A 22,733-nucleotide genomic window follows, 5' to 3' on the forward strand; every position below is an offset into this window, starting at 1 on the left:
GAATAATAAACAGCATAACTGAAGTTAAATTTCCCTTTATTTGGAAAAAAAAGGCATACTAAATATCTACAGCATTGAGGTAGACCCTGATTTCCCTTTTTGCATACCAGGTTTTATCACTAAAATTATGTACCTCATAAATATAAACACATGAAAATATGCCTGCTAGCTAAGATGTCAATGCACAAGCATAACTAGTGTTAGTTAGATGTTTTCCATATTGGAAAACAATGAAAATCAACTTCTTTAAGCTAGCACTACTGGGATTTATCTTGCCGCAGCATTCCAGCACGAGTGCTCATGTCTGTGTGCCTGTCCTCTCTCTGGAGGATCTGTCATTGGTGTTGACTTCAAAGGCCCCAGCAAGGTCTTTCACACTACTGGCTGCTCGAGGTTTCTCCAGGAGGTTCCCTGTGGCCTTCACCTTTCGTGGGTTAGTGTTCAGACTCTTAGATCTGAGTGAGGGGTACATCCTGTCCTCTGATACATACAAGTGATCAGAGTCGGTCAGCTCCTCTTGCTTCTCTTCTCCTCTCTCTTTTGTGGCACTTTTGCTATTTGCCACCATCTCATCCTCGTCTTTCTTCTCCTCACTTTCCCCTTGTTGCATATTTGTCCTCTTGCTCTCCTTAGAATCTCCTTCTTCATCTCTCTGTCTTGATTTCTCTAAAGATCTCTTGGGTGAAAGTCCAAATGGGGAGGGATGAACTTTGTCATCATAGCGTGGAGGCCAGCGACTTAACGTTGGTGATCTGCTTGCTTGATCCTGTAGGCCATGGGGCTCCGAAGCCCACGTATTCCCAGGATTGCCCAACCTCGACTGTGCCATCGAGACGTACAAAGTACTGCTTTGGGATCTGTTCTCATATGAAAGCAGGTTACTTTGAGCTTCAGTTGGGTACTGCCTCAGGGATTGTGCCCTTTCCAGAGGATGTGAAACCACTATGTCTATTCCAGCTTCTAGAAGAGCTAGTGGGTCTTTAGGGTGCTGAGTGGAGGTGAGTTTTGGGGATTGAGAGTTCTGGCCTCTGTCTTGTGACTCACAAGGTGAGATGAGGATGTCCACACTGGAGCTGGAGCATGTCCTCGGCTGGAGGGGCACCACATTCAGCGTGGGACCATAGGAAGAAACTTGTTGTGGGCTTAGGAGGAGGTCGCTGCTGCCAATACTGCTGCGTCTCTCTGAATGGCCCTTTCTGTCCCCTGACATCTCCTCACTGCGGTCCTCTGCATCCAGGTGGCAGCGGTACAAACTGAAGCCATCAGCGCTGTTAATGCTACCACGGCGAAGCAGGCCAGATTGGTCCATGGCCATTGAGCTCCCAGATCGAGCGCGGACAAGCTCGGAGTGGTCGATGCCAGTCAGCCGCTCCAGTGCATGCATCATGCGGCCGGAGAACTCCTCTAGCTGAGCCAAGCGCAGGTCTATTGTCTGCACAGAGGCTTTCATTGAGTGCTCTCGTTCATTCACCTCCTCTAGGCGCATGGACATGTTCTCAACCCTGCAACAACAGTTTTTCCAAATGGTTGTTTTTTGTTTTAACCTCAGAGGTTATTCTAAATGACGGGCTCAACAATAAGGATGGCTCACTGACCCAAAGCCAGTGTGCTAGAGTTTCCAAACAGATGACAGAAATGTTGCATGCTTTTTCAGGTCAGTGATGCATGGCCTCTAAACTTTTTTTATTCATCGATCGATCCTGTGCATTCATTTTCTATTCCTTTTAAACTTAAATGTTTGTTTTTTCTCTGATGTATTCTACATTGTGGTTGTAAATTCTGCTAACTTGCCATCTAGACAATGTTATCTGTCTTGAAAGCTATGAGGTTCCATTTGTGCCAAAATTATGTCGACGTGCTGACTGTCTATGTTATGCGTCATCTCAACTTACTCCTGTCAACTGTCCTTGTCGTTTGACTGTGTCGTCTTGCGTGTGAATGCTGCATGCGTCATGACTATGCATCATTTCCCTCTGTCATTACTGTGTCGTCTTCCATGTCGTTGCTATGCGTCATTTGCCCTCTGTCGTTACTATGAGTACGGTGTACATTTTAGGACATCCTCAGACGGTAATTTTACTACTTTGCCAAAATAAAGGCCTGCTGGTTGCAATATGGCTAACTTTTTAAACGTGCATTCATGACTCTCAAAATGCATGTCCTCTTCCCTATATAACTTAATTAGTGTAACATTTGAATAAAACTGTTAAAATATAATATATCAGACACTGCTTACCTCCTTTTGCCATCAATCAACCATTATACACCACTTCCTCTGAACGGCGTGCGTGTGACGTCACATGGGGCGGGGCAACGCGATACTCCACCTGAGTCCGTTTCGTCAGATGTCTAATTGTATGAGACCTGACACCTGATGTCGTTTTTCCTGAGACCTGAAGCTTTTCAGTCTGAGGCGCGATGTCGTTTTGTCTGATGACTGAAGCCTTTTAGTCTGAGGCATGACGCCTTTTGATTTAATGACTGAGGTCTGAGGATGTCCTAAAATGTACACCGTACACATAGTAACGACATGGAAGATGACACATAGTAACGACAGAGGGAAACGACGCATAGAAACGACATGGAAGACGACACATAGTAACGACAGAGGGAAACGAAGCATAGTCATGAGGCATGCAGCATTCACACGCAAGACGACACAGTCAAACGACAAGGACAGATGACAGGAGTAAGTTGAGATGACACATAACATAGAGAGTCAGCACGTCGACATATTTTTGGCACAAATGGAACCTCATAGAAAGCATCAGTAAGGACCTGTTCACAGAGAACACATTTTTTGCATTCCACTGCATTCTTTTGCAGTGTCCTGCACATTATGGCATTCTTAAAAGCTAAAGTAAAACGTTTTTTCCATTCTACTGCTCAGGTTTTTGGACCCCCTAATTGAAAAAAAAAATACAGACATATATTTTTAAAATGTAGTCACACTACAATTTTCATCACACTCACTTCCATTCTAGCGCACGGGAATGCAGAAGATAGGAACTGCAAGCTCATGTGTTGCATTCTTCATTTTTTAGTTGGATTAAAGAATTCTAACTACAAATATGCAGAATTAGAGTGGAGAGGATTACATTTTTTACATTTTGAATGTATTATATGTTGAATTAAGTTTAATTAACCATCAAGAGGAAATCCATATTTACCACATGTACTTCAATGGGAATCGATCTGAAATGTTATTTTTCTCTACAAAAAAACAATGAATAAGTAAAAAAAAATAATAATAACATTTTAGAGAAAAATGCATTGCTAACTATAAAAATGGATCATTCAGAACCACAGGAGAACATCCTTATTGTTGAGCCCCAAAATGACATTTGCAGGTGCAGTTGCTGTTTTTCACTCATTACCTCTGGGAAGTAATTCGGATTCGCTCATCGTTGGAAGACTGCGCCTCATCCTCCTTCTCCCTGAAGTACTCTGCCACACACTGTTCCTCAAACTCATACAGATTCTTCAGTTCCTCTGGACTCAGAGTCAACTCTGAAAAAATAAAAATATGTTTTAAAATAGGTTGCTAAAACATTGATGATGTAATGAAGCATTAAAAATAAGAAGCAGGAGTACTAACTCAGTCCGCGGTCTCTCTCATCCAGCTCCCCTTCCTGTTTCTTCCTGCAGCGACAGCACAAGCGCTTCAACACAATGTATATGTGGCTAAAGATGATGAGGGGCGGAGGAAGCACTGGTCGGTCGTGAAAGGTCATAATGAGCTGGTAGCGTTGGAACTTCCACACTTGGTTGGAAATAGATTTCACTTCAAAGAAAGTGTTACTGTGAAAGCAAGGAGTATTCTCAGTGTTATACTGCTGATAATGGATCTATGAGAACATATAAAGTGTGCTATAGTACTATGTGTTTACTCTTTGACTCACTTGAATACAGCAATGAGCAGGTTGACCAGTAGAATGTTGGCAACCAGTAAGTAACAGGCCATGATGGCAGGTGTGAGCCAGGCCCCTGGTATGCATGGTGGGAGCTTCCTGCCATCTTCATCATACATGTTTTCACCACAGGGTGCTGCCATATATAACAGAAGTTATGATGCAACCATGATGACTCTACAGTGTTTGATAATTCCAATTAATTGTGGGTATAGCTGAAAAATGTTACACTCACGATTAATCTCCATTGCATAGACTGAGAGTATGTAAAAAGAAAGAGAAAGGCACAGATAAAGATTATGGTGAACTAAACAAATATTTGTAACTTCACAATCAGCCAGCCATCTAAACAGTATATTATTAAAGGTAGTTAAATATTTTGTTAAAGATTTTTGTCCACTTTACATTTTAAGTGAAGAAAGGAAAGATACAATACCATTCAAAATTCTTTTTTTTTTAAAGAAATTATTCTATTAAGTAAGGATGCATTCAATTGATCAAAAGTGACAAAGATAAAAAAATGTACAATATTTTTTTATTAAAAATATTTTAAACTGTATTAATATTAATCAAACCAAAGCAGTCTTGGTGAGAAGAGTCTTTGTTTTTCCAAAATATGACCCTAGACTTTTGAACAGGATGACATTTGCACAATAAATTATGTATTCTTTCATTACACCTCTTTTTACATATTTCTGTACAACTACAACCATGCATTTTTATATATTCTGTGTTATCATTAAAAAAAACAGTATTTGTATTTATTTATTTATACGTATTTAATTTTAAAAGTAAAATAGTACCTAATATTTTTTTTTTTCATTAACATTTATTCATTTAGCAGCTTGCAAATTAGAATAATACATTTTGGAAAAAATCAACAGCTACAAGACAGAAATGCCTCACAAAACTCACAAGCAGGGCAGGAAAAGACCAGCACTGTCACACACTCAGTCCATCACAGATGATTCGGTAGGGGCGAATGCCATGGAAGTGTGAATGGTCACATGGTCAGGAGTTTCTACACAAATCTTTCTGTATAGTTCACAGATACAGAGAGGGTGGAATGAAGATGAGATGTACCATTCACACATGAATCAGGAAACAGGATCTTACTATGAATTCTAGTCTTACGGTCTATCGAGTCAGCAAACACTTCTCCATAGATCATCCAGTAGGGCATGTAGAAGATATTCCTCGCCAGGCGCCACGTCGGCTCCTCGTCTGGGTGCAGGATGGCCTGACGTGACACGCCGAAACTCATGAGAACCACCAGCATGATCACCACAAAGTACAGCATGTCAATCATCTGCGCACACATACATACATAAAAATATTATTATTGTTAGGAAAAGAGAATACAAAAGCTTTTGAGCTATTAATATATAATTATTTTTCCTGTTAGTTCTCACCATTTTACCAATCATCATGACATACGGTCCCAAATACTTGTTAACTCCAAAGATGTCGAGGACACGAATGTACCAGAAGATGATGTCTACACAGTAGATGACACGTCCGTAGCCCATGTAAGGCTCATTCTGCAATCTCAGTAACAGTCCCATGAGGAACATGGTGATGGCAGCCAGGTCAGTGATGTTCCAGTACTCCTCAAGCCATACGTTTATCTTCTGTTTCAGCTTTCCTGGTTCTGACATCAGGATCTACACACAAGCACATGTGTCCAATGAAGGAAAAGAAACACATAAATATACCAATATAGCAACACATTTTTGTGTTGGTGTTATTCACCTGTCGCACTTTCTCTAGTCCAAGAGTGATGATGTAGGAGATGACAATCCATTCCTGTAATGATGGCCATCTCTCCATTTTCACCAGGATGATGTAATTATACAACAGCAGGTATACCAGGTAGGCAGTCTGAGTAGATAACCGTTATGTTTTTGCAGTTTATGATTTAAAAAATGTGTATAACATGTGTCTTGACTTTGATGTGTGTTTTTTTTAAGTATTACACATACCGTATTGAACCAGAACTTAGTAAATGGAGCATTATAGAAATAGTAAATCTTCTTCCCAATAGGCACTCGTTTCTGTTTCTTTTTATCATCTTCCTCATCACCTTTCTTAGATGCTCCATCCATGCTCATGGTGCCATCCTGAAAATAATTACTCACTCATTACTCATAATTATACTCACTTTCACCTCATAAAGAACCATGGAAAGTTAAGAAAGCCACGGTAGAACATATGTACTCCATTCAAATGTTTGGGGGGTTTTTAGTCACCAATGGTGCATTTATTTAATCAAAAATACAGAAAAACTGTAATATTGTGGAAAATTATTAAAAAAAAAAAAAATCCATTGTAATATATTAAAAAATGTAATTTATTCCAGTCATAGCAAAGCTGAATTTTCAACATGTCACATGATCCTTCAGAAATCATTATAATATGTGATTTAGTGCTTAAGAAACATTTCTGTTTTGAAAAACATCTTGCTGCTTAGTATTTTCTGTGATAATTATTTGATGAATATAAAGTTAAAGTAAGAATAGAATTAATTTGAATTAGATGTATTTAGATCAATTTAATTTATCCTTGCAAAATAAAAGTATTAATTTCTTTGAAAAAAAATCGCAGTGACCTCAAACTTTTAAACAGTAGTGCGCATATTTTTACCTTGCCAGATTTGTTTTCATCCTCTTTGTCTTTGAGCTCTTCCTTGTCTTTGGAGTTTTGGTAAGACAGATCATCTCCAGTTCGGAAGTCTAGGAGAAGAATGGCTGGAGGAAAGATGATTCCAAGGATTACCTGGGAATATAAATTAAATGATGAAAATGTAATTATGTAATATTTAGAGTCAGAGACTTATTAATGTGGTGTTTATGTTGTATTGCAGACCTTGAGTCCATTGCTCTTGCCCACCCGCAGGCAGCCCATCCACATGTCGGTGAGCAGCATCTGGCTGCAGGTGTGGGCTATAAAGTCTCTGTGTTTGGCAGCTACAGCCAGTTTCAGACAGGTGGAGTTACTCCAGTTCTTCAGCTCGTACGTCAACAGCTTCATGGCCACCTGTTCATCATGCTTATAGGACTGATCTAGCAGCTCATACGCTAACTGACCAAATTCCCTGATTGTGAGAGGGAGGAGAGAGAGGCTTTATGAGAGGTGACACTGTGACAGCTTGATTTGGAAACTAAAGCTAAAAGCTATTCTTTTCTAGTCTAGTCTATTCAGTCACATGTAACCTAATACTGTTTCGACCTTCCTAAAAAAAATATGAATAAATGATTATACTACTGTTCAAAATTTTGTGCAGTAGTGTATGTATATAATTCATAATTTGTATACTACATATTGTATACTGCATAGTCAGTAAGATTTTCAAAAAAAGAGAGAAATCAATACTTTTATACAGCAAGGATGCATTAATTGATCAAGGGTGACAGTAAAGATGCTAAAAAAGAAAGATGACTTTTGAACTTTCCATTCATCAAAAAATCTGGGAAAAAATAATAATAATCATGGTTTCCACAAAGGGTTTAAACAGCATAAAGGTTTAGATCAGCATATTAGCATGATTTCAGAAGGATCATGTGTTAATGAAGCCTGTAATTACGGCTGCTGTAGATACTGCTTTGCTATGAAGGGAATAAATTACAATTAAAATAATATAAGAAAAAAAGACAAGTTTAGTAATATTCGACGATACTGCTGTTTTACTATATTTTGAACAAATAAATGCAGCACTGGTGTGCACAAGAACGTTTCAAATAATCCTAGTCTAACTATACAATACTATTATGTAATGTAATATAATTGCGCACTTTGAATTATTGTCCAGATCCTGCGAGATGTCGTCCACTAGTTCACTCCGTGAGGATTCGTGCGCCATGGCTTTATAGAGTTTACACGCCACCAGAGCTTTGGCCATGGCCTCTTCTCCCCTCTGCCAGAGAAATAGCGCCATCCTCTGGCGCTTCAAGAGAACAGCCCACACCATCAGCTCATGGAAGGGGTACTGGAATCGACTGACCTCTGGGTCATCAACGTCAATATCGATTTCTTCCTCTTTCTTCTTCTTTGTCTTCTTTTTGCCTTTAGGTCTTGGGTCATCGTCCTGTCAAATACAAAACGGAGTGATTGGGTCTCTGTAAATACTGCAGGTTTTAGTTACCAGTCAAATTTCTGTTGTCTGGGTTTTTTTTGTGGATTACCTCCATTCCCAGAAGTTTCAACGCTTTGGGCTAAAAGAGAACAGAAAGAACACAACGAATCAGATGTGTTTGAGCATATTTGATTATTTAGACACATTGGTATATAATTGGTTAATTGATTGTATTTTTTTTCTTAATTTCCCAAAAGTGTGGAAGCTGAGAAACATATCACTATTAATAATTATCTGTATTTTTGCTAGACCATAGACCAAACAAGGACAACTAATCGGCCCATTAATTGACAAGTCATTGGAGTTTTATGGCCACTGGAAAAATCTTGGTTGGCCACTATGACATTATTTTTAAGCTAAGCTGATATGCTAGGTATAATGTGTTTGCAGGAGGAAAAAATGACTTTGTATTTTCATTTATGCATGAATATATAAGGGTATAAGGGGTTGGTGGCAACTCACTCTTTTCAGTCCAAAGAGGTTATTATAGAGTGTGCGGAAACTTTTCCTAGTATAGTGACACCGATACGCTCCTCCCATGAGGTACTCCAGAACCAGCCCAATGTCAATCAGAGTGATCTGGTAATCTGGCGGTAGGTTTCCCTGGAAACAATAATGTCATGAAACTACTGAAACTAGAGTGAAATAAGCCTATTTATGCAATGCTCTTGCAATCAAACACATAAATCCAAACACTCACATGCATTCACACACTGTTAAGAAGATTAAAGTCTTATTCTTTAGAACAAAGGGCCATACAATTACAGAAAAATACAGTGTATGTTTAACTCATGATAATCTCAAAGATAAGAAAGATCATAGCATAAATTCTGAATAATGAACTTTACCTTTTTTACATCTCTGACCACAAAGTGCAGTGTGTTGGTCGGCCCTAATTTCTGAAAAAAAAAAAAAAAACATTATAAAACCCATATACACCCATTAAGCTTCTTCTCCTATAAAACACACAGATGTTTGTGGGCTAAGTGCTTTCTTTCCAACAACAGATTATACTGAACACAAACAACATTTTCAATCCATATTGCATGGAAAGAGAGGAGAGGACAGCAGTGAAAGCTCTACTAACTGGACATGTGGGTCAGATTCATCATTGGTTTTATCATTAAGACAGAAAATGCTAAAACACTGTAAAACACAGCGAACATACATGGCCCTCTAATATTACATAATACTATGTGAATGTGTGCCAACTGTGTTATAGAGCTCTTCCAGTCGCGGGATTGTCAGGAAATGGTGGATGTTGACGCCATTTTCAATAAGGAGCTTCACAAAATCCACTCTGTCAAGCACAAGTGCGTCCATCATGGCCTGCTCCAGAGAATTAACCTATTTTACACATCAACACACACAGACACACATGAAATTGAATTGACCAGCAAGAACATACACACACATATAAACAGAATTACTTGAAAATATATACACCTCCAGCAGTGTGTTCAGCAGTGAGTAAAGCAAATGCTTACTAACACAGCATTACTAAAGAATAACTCTCACCCAGTTAAGCAGTTCTAGTTTTCTTGGGTCTGTCTCCTCTGGAGGCTCAGGCTTAGATTTGGCACCTTTGCCCCTCTTGGCCCTAGCAGGTTTACGCTTGCTGGCACGGGTGCTGATGGGGCTCTTTGGTTTATCCTGCTGGGTTGTGGATGAGCTGGGCAGGGACCCAGCAGACTGATGATATAGATATGTAAATATGTATTTAATAACATACTTTTTAACTTTCTTATTATTCAACGTTCTATCGGTGATTGCTGAGTTTATATAGGCAATCTCTGTACTATGTTCATTAACCCAGCTGTGCGTGTTATCACATACAGGCCAGTGTTGTCCATGGACGAAGATCTGATTGTGAGCAATATCCACACGGTTCCAGGCCAAAGCCAGACTCAGCTGGTCTGGAGCTGAAGCATTTGTGCCTGATAAACCCAAAGAAACAGAATATGCCATTAATGTCAAACCAAATGTTGTAGATTGTTAAGGCAATCATAGATAAAATATATCTTGTAATAAATATTGATATAAATAATATTACTATTCTGATACGAACAAAGTACTTTTCAGGGAAGTAACATTTTAATATAAGAATTTATCCTAAACTGTGTGACCATGGTCTGAACAAGAGGTCACCTTTCAGCAGAGCGGTTAAGATGGCCATCTCAATATCCTGCTGACCCTCTGAGGCTGTGCGGAAAACTGTGATCTGTGACAGCACAAAGAGTAAAAACTGTGGAATGCCTGTAATAACACAGTATACAATATGTAGTATACAAATTATGAATTATATACACACACTAATGTTCAAAAGTTTGGGGACAGTTCATTCTTTCTTTTGAAAGACGTCTCTTATGTTGACCAAGGCTGCATTTATTTGATCAAAAATACATATTTTAAAAGGTCATTTATTCCCGTGATGGCAAAGCTGCCTTTCCAGCAGTCCACTGCTTCAGTCACATCATCCCTCAGAAATCATATTCTAATTTCTTATTATTATCAGTACTGAAAACAGGTCTAAACAATAAGCAGGTCTGCTGCTTAATTTATTTTTATTAATCTTTTTGTGGAAACTGACACATTTTTTCAGAATTTTTTGATAAATAGAAAGTTTAAAAGAACAGCATTTGAAAATGTGAAAGTCCTTACTGCACTTTTGATCATCTACTGTATAAATACATTTTTGCATTTAAAATAATCTTACTGACCCCAAACCACTGAGCAGTAGTTTAACTATATGAAGGACAAGCAGATATCAACCTACATGGTCACAATCCTTAATGATAAATAAAAATATGAAATAAACAATTATAGTATTTGTCTATTTATTTTTCCAAACTGTTTTTTATTTTCATGGTTGGACAGAAATGTATTATGTATTTGGTCTTTATGTGTATGTTGAAAGAAAAGAAATGATTAGACAAATGTGAGCAATAGAGAGATCATAATGATTTGATCACCAGAGGGGGAAGTGAGTAATCATGCATTGTGTTTAAAACATGCATTTATATATTACATTGTGCAAACTTTTTTTTTTACAAGGCTCCTAAAGATAACATATTCACAGCAACAGTGATGTTTTATTTTATTTTTTATTTTTTTATGAACTTCAGAAATTTCAAAAAGTAAAATCTGACTACAACTTGCTACCGAAAACAGCCAAGACGCACAAACATGTTTATTGACATGTTTTCTAAGTTTCCCATTACTAAAGCATTTGTTCTGCACACGGTTTTGAGGAACATACCTCAGCATCCCTATGCTTTGGAAATCATTTAATCTCATGTCTATATTTTCATGAAGGACAAAACACTGAGTGGGATGACATGGAAATGCAATGGCAAATTGTGGAAAATAATAAGAACAACATATAATGTGAAAAAGGCAAATGAGACCAAATGAATAACAGTCATGTTTATTATCATATCTGCGAAATATAACACAATATAAAACAAAATGTTTCTCTTACATATACAGTATATGTTCTACTATGGCAAAAAAAATATTGAAAGAAAAAAAAGAGTGAGAAGTTGTCTTCACTCTGTTTTCTTGCCACCCCAACCAATGTTTAACTCACCAGCTCTCTTTTCTTCATGCACTCCATCACCATGAGATAAATCTGCTGTGCCTGATTCCGGTTGTAGTTGAATGTCTTCTGTATGGTTACTAGAAGTTGTTCTCTAATGCTGTCATTAACCAACCTGCACCAAAACAATGTAATGGAGACCAAAAGAAGGAGTTTTCAGAAACAGTGAGACTGCTGATTTAGTGTAAAGGGGCCTTTAATGTCACAAATACAGTATGTTCTTTTTTTCAACAGCACAATAACATATCAGTAAATTAAAAAAAACTCCTGTCACGTAGTGAATATGTCTCATAAAAAAGCATTTGCAGAACTGCACCTTTAAAATTCATTAATAATCACTGAATGATCAATGTTTTCCTCACCCATCCTCTTCAGAGTATTTGTGAGCGAATGAAATGATATCTGATGCTCGTCCGCTGCCGTCGCACACTACCACGGGTACAGGAGGGTCCTCACGCAGACTCTCCAACACAATGGAGATTACATTCGGCCCTCCTTCAAGAATCAGACACACCAAAGGGACCCCCTGACCCAGACCTGTACAAACACACACATAAGACACACTCATGTACAAATATGCACAAAATAAACAGCGATTAGACATGAAAAGATTCTTTTGAGTTTGATTAAGGTGGTGGTTCTGACTGCAGTATGGAATGACATCTGGACCTCCCTTTGCTGTCCCAGCCTCATCAGGACTCCAGGCATAGGATGACAAAGGGAAACCCAGGAGGTCACAGACTAGGTTTTCATCACTAGTCCAACATTCATGGACTCCAACAGTGTTTCGACAGTGTTTCATCTCCTTTTGTCTTGATGGATTCATTAAAATAGTTGAACTTACTTCAAAAAGCTGTTTTGACTGCTAAAAGTTTTCTAAAAGTTGACTTACGTGTGTTGATCTTCTGCAGAGAGATGTGTTTCTCCAGCTGCCTGCGCAGTCGGACCTCCGCACCATACTTTCCGTGAGTGCCGTTGTCAGCCAGAATGAAGTGGGAATGGCTGTTGTTAAGCACAGAAAGTTTGCTGAGAGGGTTAGACATGGTTTGGTAGGGTCGCGTCACCTGGTCAAAGCAAAAAAACACTCAGACTGAGTGGTGATACATTACTTAAAAACCTTACAGAAGGCAAACCTCAAACAGTCACTTATGTTGATTAAAAACGAGTACATGCGTTCCTGTGCAATGACCCGAATGGCTTACATCTCGTCCGATCAGATCCTCTTTATTTTCCACAATACCCCATGGTGCAATTCCGATGGCGCACACCTTCCCACGAGACTTGGAGGAGTGGTCTTTCAGTGCATCTCCTACATGCCGAATCACTCCTGTGTAATGTGAAAAAGAGGGAATAAACATTCAATTATTAGTGTGTCATGTGGTGGAGTCATTCGCAGTTTTTTGCTCAACAGGAAAGCAGATGATTCAGTATCTGAAGCAGGAACAGGTGTCCCATTTAAGTGAAGTCACTTGTCAAACACCCACCTGTACTAACTCCTCCAGTGAAAATCCAGGCCCCAGTTGTAACTGCTGCTTTTATCAGGCCCTTTCCAAACACTTGTTTGAGTTTGGGTTGCAAGTCAAAGTTCTGTAGGCCTCCGTGCACAGAGATGAGCAGGGTGGGTAGCTCCAATTGCCAGTCTTTCAACATCAGATGGAGAAGATTATCAGGCTTCGTGTCATAGGACACACGGATATACTGATAACAAACAAGGAAGAGAGGAGAGGAAAATTATATGATCAAATGTTCAGGACAATTTTTAGGATGACTCCCAAACTGTATGAGCACATTTTTGTGCAAAGAAAAACAAACAAATCACATGATTAGCTGAAAAATACCATGGCTTTGTTGACATGACCTCCTCCTTGGAATTCAATGATGCCGTATGCGTCAGTGGGCGTGGCTTGCGTATGCTTTGCAACCGACCATTTCTCTTGTGGAGGCTCGGTCTGCACCCCCTGGCCTTCCTCTGCGCTCTTATTGGTGAAACCAGGAAGAATAGCCACATGTTGGTTTACCAGCTGACCGCAACAGCACCTACAACAGTTGGCAAAAAGGAAGAAGCCAACTTTAACCGCCATAGCACACCTCTTTATTTTAAGTTTAATTAAATTGACTTGAGTGCCAAAAGACTATCATGTTGCACTAAACTTGATTTCTCGTAGTAATTAGTTAATCTAAAAGTACTTGAGTAAATGAGTAAATCAGCTTGTTTTTCTCAAATTACAGTGAGACTAAATTAAATATTACTGACCTGTGTTTTCATTTTAATATTAGTAATATTGTTGTGCTTTTATCATTTTTATTCGTTTTCATTTTTTTAATATCTCTTTAATAATTCTATTTGGCTTTAATTTTATTTCAGGTTTTAGTCATTTTAGTATTTCAACTTATTTTATTTCTGTAAGCTGCTATACAACATTTCTAATTTTGCACAATATTTCTATTTAGATTTTTTTTCATCTGATATTTGTATTTTATTTCAATTAACAAAAATGATTTGTAATAGCTTCGGTTTTAGTTTTAGTTAACAATAACAACACTGTAACTCACTTGTTGGGCTCTCTGCTGGGGAATATGTGAATGCACTCCCTTTTTAGAAATGTCCTTTCAATCCATGTCCTCTGAGCCTGCAAGACACAAAACAGGAGAATTAGGTTCACTCATTCTCAGTCATTTAAAGTAGAATGTCAAAAACATTTCTTAAATCTCTTTCGCAATCCAAAACTAAACAAGCTGTTTTGTTAGCTTATCTGTTTATTTCTGACTTACATTGTGGAAAGAAAGTACAATTTGTAAAACTATTGTGATTATATATAGCTTACCTATACCTATACAGTGCACAAGTATGAGTGTGTGTGTTTAGGGTTTTGACAACAGCTGTTAAGCACTCAGGGTAAATGAAATCACTTTAGACATATTAAAATGATGAAGTCAACTGAACCCTTCTAGGTCAATGCACTGTCACATGTAGTAATACTTTTCCACTCACAGTTATTTATTTTCTATTCATATATTTGATAAAAATATGAATTGCAAAAACATCCCCAACATTCCATGCTCCAATAGCAAGCCAAACACAACACTAGAAAGGAAAATTCCTATAAGAGCAAGAAATCCTGCAGTGGAGGCAAAAATAGTCTATAATGGAACAAAACCAAGCCTGGAGGAATACGTTACAGCACATAAATAATACCCAAAAGCACGCTGCACCTTTTGCTTTAAACTAGCTGACAATATTCCACCAACAAATATTTGAGGTATAAACCACCATTGACATTATCTCTTGAGCTCAAACTGACTTGCTAGAATAGCACTTGAAGCACTCTTGAAGAGAAAGACAAAGACAAAAGGCTTCCATAATGGCAGGCTTGTTACGAAGTCTTCCTCCAGCCTGCCTTCAACTGACTGTGGCCTTCTTTTATAGAGCAGAGTTATGGATCACGTGTGCTGGACCTCAGTCTCAGAGTCCCATGACCACTGCTGAAGATAATCCTGCTAGAACCTCATGACCAATCCACTGGAACACCACAAACTAAAGCCTACTCTGAGACGAGGGGCTCAACATGCTAATCTCTCCCATTAGCCCCTCCACACTTACTGTGTGTTTTAATACTGTGTGTTGAGGTAAACTGGGAAAGATAGTGATCATATGAAAGATAAACTTGGCTCAAGTCCTTACTAAAGTGCTGTCGGTAATTCAGGATTTATATTGGAGACAGTAACCGAGATTTAACCTGTTTCAGAAAGGTGTTCTAGAAAACGGTCTGTTCCTGTAGCTGCACCGTATAAAGAAGCATCGCACAGGTATACAGCAATAAAGCACAAGCGCTCTCATTCACAAAGAGCAGTATGGCTAAAACATGATCTGGCTCTTTCCAAAGTACATATGAAATTTGTGATTAGACATCTGTCGAAAGCTTTTGACAATTTTGGATTTTAGAGCTTAATTTCTCCCAAATCCTAAAGGGTTTAGTCATAGAAACACACATGTGGAATTTGCCATGTGGAAGGTGAAGCCACACAATCACACAAACCACTCTCTGAAACTGCACAAACTATCATTTTGGAATTTGTCTTTTTGGCAAAAAAAAATGTTTTATGTATATGTATATGATATTAGACAAAAATATGATATACTGCAGATGACAGTAAAAAAAAAGAGAAGAAAAAGTACAAATAAATTACATTATTTTTGGTGGAGAAATTGCCTTATACATTATCTAAATAGTGATTATTTCTATACATGATCATTTTTTGTGTGTGTTTAATCTACACATACGCATAGCCTCATAGCCAACATTGTGCCCAGACAAAGTACTTGAAAATTAAACAGAAAGAGAAAACCAGAAAAATCTGCTTCCACTGATCCATAATTACAATTTAGTCTCTCAAAGCTCTCAAATTAACACGTCTACCCCGTGAGCAGCTACATAAAGGAGCTCTGTGAGAAGCTCAACTCAGGTAATCCTCATCTAAGCAAATCAACTCTGTAGGCCAATAGGAAAGAAGACTAATATTTCCACACTGTTTACAAGAAAGAAATAATTACACATATTCTACAGTGCAACGGGATTCATTTCCAGTGGATTTTGTAAAAGGGATCTGGGATCTTGAGAGAATCCATAAACCATTCAATTTCAGAAGGGCTGATTATGATTTTCTTCATAACGTGCTTTTGGGTGTTATTATATTCTAACATTATTACAGATGATTAAAGGTGCTTTTTAACGAACACAGAATTAACAAACATTGTCACAGAACATGTTCAGCTGCAAATGTTGATTATGAGCATGTTTGAATTTGATAAAGGAAAATGCAGTTTGTATACAAGACAAAGATGGAACATTTTAGTTTAGACAGTTTACAGAGTTGGAAGGTCAAGTGAATTATGACATTGCTGGATTTTTCATGAACTCTAGAACACCATATTCCATTCCCTTGAAAACACAAGCTGATTTGAAACTATTTCAGGTCCATTGTAAGCCCACTATGTGTGTTTTTGTCCACTTGAGTTTGGACTCGTTCCACAGAACTCTGCATTAATCACATAAGATTGAGACTTAGAGAGAACAGGGGTTTAAGCTACCCGGGCCAGTGCTCTTTACTGGGCCATTATCAAAGATTAGAGGACAATGCTGACAACAGGTTTTGTATGTGTGCATGTGCATGAGTGAACACTCACAGATCAAGACAGGCACTGGAATCAATGCATTCCTCAAATAAGTTTACACACGTACAAAATTAATGCCAGTGTAAAAAAGTTAACCAAGAGAGACCCCAGTTTTTGTTAACATTAAACAAACCTGCAACTTTAAAATGTTATACTGCTTTTTTGCAGTGCAGAAATTGGTTGAATCTTCAAACATGTCCAATCCTAAACAAATTCAAAATGAACTGCATACAATAATGTCCCTTCAGTTAATTAGCTATCACCAAGTGAAGACATAGTCGGTCCGGTAAAAGGTGGGAATGATTCTATGGGCTCACAACCACTTACAATTTTTTTTTTTAAAGCTACCAGAATATCTTGTTGGCTCTGCTCCCAAATATAATTCAGTACATGCATTTGTCTTCATCAACTCAAAACAAACTAATCAAATGCAGCAGGTGGAGATTTGGGGGTATTCAATGCTGGTTGATGTCTCTTACCTTCTGAGAGCCAGATGATGTGCGTTTAATAGATGCACGCTTAAAAGACCCCTCTTTACCCTTTTTCCCTCCAAAGCCCCTGTTATCCATTTTTATTAGCTCCTAAAGTCCAGCCATCACCGCCCAGCCTTCCAGACTCTGTGACCAGCAGACAAAATGACCAACTGAAAAGGGTGATGTCCAGCTCCAGCATTCCACAGCAAGACGGAAATAGTATGATGCTGACACAAAGACCCCCTTCCCCAACTGTATGTATGTAATCAGGCTTAATGGAGTTGCCCTATGAGTGATGCGCTTTAATGCAGGAGATTTAATAAATGGTGATTGGAGGTAAATCTGGGTAAAAGTCAAACAAAAATGGCTCTAATGCTAAATAAAAAAAAACACACATGGTTAGGTCATGACTTGGGAAGTATTAAACCGAAATGCAGGGCTTAGCTATGACCGTGCAGCATAATCACTCATGTAGCAATGTTCAGGTGATGGGATCAGCTGACAAAATCTATTATTAATACAACTGTTCCTCATCATTATCAGTTAAAACACAAGATTATCAAATAATAAAATAGTTTACGTGTGGCTCAAAATGAAAATGCAGCCAATACCTGTTTGCTCTGCTTCTGCAGCTGATAGACAACATAATAAATAAAAAGACATAATTCTTCAGATTACATTGCTGATAGCATTTACACTTGATTTAATGTTCAGAATCACTGAATTATGAGCAAACCTTACACGCTCCATCTTAATTTTATGGTTTTTATACATTTAAGGTTATAGGGTCAGATTTAATGAGAGTTAAACTGTAAAAAATATTTGAAGAGGTGGACAGGCACCTAGTGTACATTCAGTGGTGTTTGTGTGTGTGTGTGTGTGTGTGTGTATGTGTGTGTGTGTGTGTGTGTGTGTATGCAGCGAGATACTGAAAACAATTTGGGTCATTTCCACATACAGTTATTTATCCTGTTCATTTGAAGGTAAAAGCCCACAAAAAAAGGATAAAAAAAAGATTCACTACAAAAAAAATTTAAAACAATTTTATTAGAGAATAAGCTAAATAGTAACAAACTGAAAAGCATTGCCATTTCTATGAAAATTATATAAATTTATTTATAACAAGAAAAATGTAATGTGACGTCCAAGGCCTTATGTGCTCCATATGTTTGTCAGTCTTCCACTGAGCAGGTTGACGTATGAAGGCTAGAGAACTGTTTCCTGTAATAAATTATATATACACGGTCCCCACCGCTGTGTGCCTCGTCTTCAATTCTTCTCATCAGCCAGCATATTAAGTTCACTTCTCTTTCTCTCTCCACCTTGATTTCACTCAGCTGCATTAGACCCAGTGTCTATAAGAGAAACGGTTAAATTAGCAGCACTGCATCGCAAACACCAAAACCATGAAACTATACCATATAAAATCTGCAAAGTGAATCAGATTACTTACTTTTGCCATCACATGCTACGATTTTTACTTTGTCCACCTTGACCAAATCGGTCACCTCTCGGAACTCAACGTCATTTAAAACAAATGTCCAAACGTTATCGCAGAATCTGTACGTGTTCAGAGATCCCTGTGGATAAAACAAAGAGCAGTGATTCTTAGTGCATCACAACAGTGTCAAGTTCAAGACTTAGCTAGACAGTTAGCCAAGTAACTTCTTAATGTTATTGTAGATCATGTTGGCTTACCCTAAAATTGACCCTGTTGCGGACCCGGTTGGCCAGTGCTGTGTTGATAGCTTTGTCAAACTGTAAAAGGACTTGGAGGGCTAACTGTGGTGTGATCTGTTGAGTCTGTGGAAGGAGGGAAAATACAGTTGAATGTGTTCTGTTAATAAAATAATTCATACATATTTAACACTATTAAGCTTCACAGTTTATTTTATTTTGAGTATGTTTTCTGGTCTCTTGAGTGGACTGATTCAAGAATCCCATCTTAAATTAGGGTTAATATTATGAGACATAATCAAGTACATACAAAGTCTGCATGTATGATTGTTATTATTTATCACAGACAGGGATAACTGAGTGTTATGGCAGTCTGCGCTAACGTGAAAACTATTTCACGTAAACATCTAAGAAACCCTAAAACAGTTCGTTTATCCATCGCTGTAACAGATCATTCATAACGTGTTCTGATAAAGAGCAGCTCAATCACAAACACACCTGGCGTTAGCTAACACTCATCTAACTTTAATAATCCGACACATCACTAATCAAGATCAGAGCAGTTCATAGAATGTAACGTTAACCCTGTGATTTAATAAACCACTGAAGGTAGACGCCTGTAATCGTTTTTATTCCGTTATCTGTAACGTTATTTATCCATCACATCATTCTACGCTGGCTAGCAATCGAGCTAGTTAACTTCACTGTGATTCAACACTTTTACCTGAATAAGTTCATCGAGACTCTCCTGTAGACTGTTCCCGAGTGTCGTGTTTCTGTAGAGTTGATATGCCATAGTGTGGTTTCAGTGCGAACGCTGTACGCCGTTCTGTTTAAAACAACCGTCGGGTCTTCGCTGATGCTTTGTGATTTGCCCGCTGGCTGAGCACTTCCTCAAAATCCAAACTTAGAGCGATCGCGCTACGGAAACTCGCGAGGGACATACATCTTCGAGCATGAAGGCAGGAGGACACAAATCAACATACTGTACGTACAGTACAGGGGTTCGTTCAATTCCTCTTTAACATGAAATACGAAGAATTATATTAAGAAAAATGTGTCCCATTCCTAAAACAATATTTTTCTGTTGTTTGTTATAAATGTTTTTCATTAGACTTAAACTTTGAGTACAACGAAGAGATAGATATGTGTGGCCACTCTTTATTTTCCGTCAATGTTAAGTGAGGGAGAAAATAATAATTTTAGCACAGGGACTTGTGACATTTTCTTGCAGCAGATGGCAGCAGATGAAAAATCCAGCCATTATATTTTACCTTTTGCATGAATGTCCCGTTTGTTCTTATGTAAGACGCTGTTAACTGCACATTTCTGAATTAATTTACATAGATTTTTATTTTTTATTTATTTATTTATTTATTTTTACTTTTTACTGATTTTATTAAGACTAACAGATTTCATATTTTCTTCTTTTTTTATAAGAAGGTCACATATAAAACTGTCATGGAATTTTTTAAATGATGTATTCATACACTGTTTTAGCAAAAATAAATTTATTAATTAACTTATGGGAAAGAAATTACAAAGACTATGATAGAAAACTCCTGTGATTTTCAAAGATATTAAACAGAGCTCATTTAAATTTTCTGAGCATCATCTGTGGGCTGTAATATCTGTAATATCTGCACATTTCAACTTTGTAATTCAAGTTTTAACATTTTAATAAATCAACTCAAGTTAATTAACTAAATTCATTGAAGACTTAAGGGTTTGATCCAACCAGAGCCAACCAAAAGCAGAAGCTGAGCCTAAATACAGCTCTTCGTCAACACTTTACACAGACAAATGAAGATGCCAGCAGATGCTGGAATAAGCATCTACACAGAGAAAAGCACTGATAAATCATAGTTTGGAAGAAATTTGGTAAAATACTCACTGCGCTTTAGCGTAATAAACTGATGTTGATAATGAATGGAAGTGTTTATAGAGATATTTGAAATGACACATCCTTGTAATGATTTCATTTTTAAGAGAATGCAAATAAGGCACCTGGTAAATAGATGAAAAAATGGTTTGCAATTATTTGGATACAATAAGAGAATGTGGGCTCGACACAAACTAAACCATCAACAATGATCAATGGTTCTGGTCTTATCTGTGTTGGAAAAATGGCATTCGTTTAGCTTATTCATCTCCTCTTGAGCATGTGTTTGTGTGCAGTGGAGGATGAAGGGTTTGAAACGATGATGGATACGAAGAGGCTGGCAGAAATGGGAGCTGCATGCTTCCTTCATTTAATTACTGTGTCAAACTGAATTATCAGTAAACACCACCATACAGCACAGATTTATTCGTACTTCATTTATGCTGGACATTTTTTGCTTTTCCCCTCAGTCTGATGCATTTGTTTAGTTTTTTGTTGCCATGCAGAATATTCCAACATTTATTTAGTATCACACTTTTGCTGGATGATGATTGTTTCAGCAACTCTTGTTTTGCTCTGTAAAGACTCTTTTCAATGGGACTGCAAAGACATTGTTAAATAAGCAAGATTAAGAAAAAATGTATCTCTCTTAAAAATGTTGTTTCTGTAATTGTCTCAGTGGTCAACAGACAATACATTTATTAAATAACGTTGTAGTTTTTTTTTATTTTTTTTTTTACATTTTTAGATTTCTTTCAAGAAAGATATTATTTGTGATATATTCATTAGGATTTAGATGTTAACAATAGATAGATAGATAAATAGATAGATAGATAGATAGATAGATAGATAGATAGATAGATAGATAGATAGATAGATAGATAGATAGATAGATAGATAGATAGATAGATAGATAGATAGATAGATAGTCCGTTTTTGAAGGTCCAAATTGCTAGGTCCTACATGACCTCAGTAACCCATGTTGTTTACTGGGAACTTTCACCCTCTTTTGACCTCTGACCTATGGACCAGAGGTTGGGTCAATGCGACTCATTCCTGTGATACACAAGGCAGTGTACTGTGATACTTCATCTCTAGTCATTAGTTAAGCTGATTTTCATTAAGAGTCTCTCTCTGTTACAGACAGCGCAGCTTATCACTAATCATTACACCATTCATCAGCAGGATTTTCAAGAGTATGCAAATGTGATCAGCAAACAAATAATTACACAAGTCAATGAGAACAATTAACACAACAATGCCCCAGAGACTGGAATAAGCTTAATTAATTTTTGTATGACAGCATGATTAACCACAAACTGGATATTTTCTCAAACAGCTCCAGCATTATGAATGAAACTGATTCTGATGCTATTAATACTAATAAACAAAAAGATGTCAGGTGATGTAGAGCAAAATTAACTCATGCAATCACATTTAATACATTTAATACTACTAAAATATATATCAATACTGTACTGTAAATGTACCGTAAATAAAAGATAAAATAAAAACTTTCTAACAGCGGCTGATATTATTTTAATATGGCATCTTGGGGAAGACCAAGAAAACCTTTATGAAAGGCCTCTATTTTATTGAAAAATATATATCCTGTTTAGTTCAAATAGAAAAAAAAAAATCAAGACTCCAGTGACAGCTCATTGTCTTTGATGGACAGTGTTTTCAGCTATATATTTCCATGTTTCAGATGACTGCCCATCAGACCACCAGACCAAAGCTTCTCCTCAACAGTCGCAGTGAAGATGAGTGCAGCATCCTCCCCCACTGCTGGAGCAGGACAGATTATCCTTCTCTGCCTTTATTCAGTGCCATGGGTTTATTGTACCTCATTCTGCTACTGTGATGGCATGGCATTAAAAAGAATAG

General features: G+C 37.6%; 2 protein-coding genes across 3 annotated transcripts; both read right to left on the bottom strand.

Annotated features, from left to right (window-relative positions):
• Window positions 1-19: 19 nt before the first annotated feature.
• LOC132104964 (transient receptor potential cation channel subfamily M member 1-like) lies at window positions 20-18,148 on the bottom strand. Of its 2 annotated transcripts, XM_059510414.1 has the most exons (27): window positions 17,294-18,142; window positions 14,195-14,271; window positions 13,480-13,678; window positions 13,126-13,339; window positions 12,844-12,968; window positions 12,534-12,705; window positions 12,004-12,178; window positions 11,633-11,756; window positions 10,192-10,264; window positions 9,880-9,980; window positions 9,562-9,735; window positions 9,256-9,390; window positions 8,892-8,942; window positions 8,506-8,646; window positions 8,093-8,122; window positions 7,703-7,995; window positions 6,777-7,005; window positions 6,555-6,686; window positions 5,894-6,031; window positions 5,664-5,792; window positions 5,324-5,575; window positions 5,046-5,220; window positions 4,147-4,167; window positions 3,903-4,047; window positions 3,599-3,801; window positions 3,378-3,510; window positions 20-1,502 (listed from the first exon to the last, which is right to left on the bottom strand). In XM_059510414.1, the coding sequence occupies exons 1-27, from the start codon at window positions 17,381-17,383 to the stop codon at window positions 299-301; spliced, it is 4,935 nt and encodes a 1,644-aa protein (XP_059366397.1). In that variant the 5' UTR covers window positions 17,384-18,142; the 3' UTR covers window positions 20-298. The 2 variants fall into 2 exon arrangements, 1 of the variants encoding a protein (XP_059366397.1); XR_009423695.1 differs by lacking the exons at window positions 20-1,502; window positions 3,378-3,510; window positions 3,599-3,801 and adding an exon at window positions 4,827-4,946 and having other exon boundaries at window positions 3,931-4,047; window positions 17,294-18,148.
• Window positions 18,149-18,315: 167 nt separating this feature from the next.
• Window positions 18,316-19,898, bottom strand: LOC132097295 (transcription initiation factor IIA subunit 2). Its single transcript, XM_059502927.1, has 4 exons — window positions 19,689-19,898; window positions 18,986-19,090; window positions 18,741-18,867; window positions 18,316-18,642 (listed from the first exon to the last, which is right to left on the bottom strand). Exons 1-4 carry the CDS (start codon window positions 19,758-19,760, stop codon window positions 18,617-18,619), a joined length of 330 nt encoding a protein of 109 aa, XP_059358910.1. The 5' UTR covers window positions 19,761-19,898; the 3' UTR covers window positions 18,316-18,616.
• Window positions 19,899-22,733: the final 2,835 nt, after the last annotated feature.

The sequence above is a fragment of the Carassius carassius genome, chromosome 2 (genome assembly GCF_963082965.1).
Source record: "Carassius carassius chromosome 2, fCarCar2.1, whole genome shotgun sequence".
Classification (NCBI taxonomy): domain Eukaryota; kingdom Metazoa; phylum Chordata; class Actinopteri; order Cypriniformes; family Cyprinidae; genus Carassius; species Carassius carassius.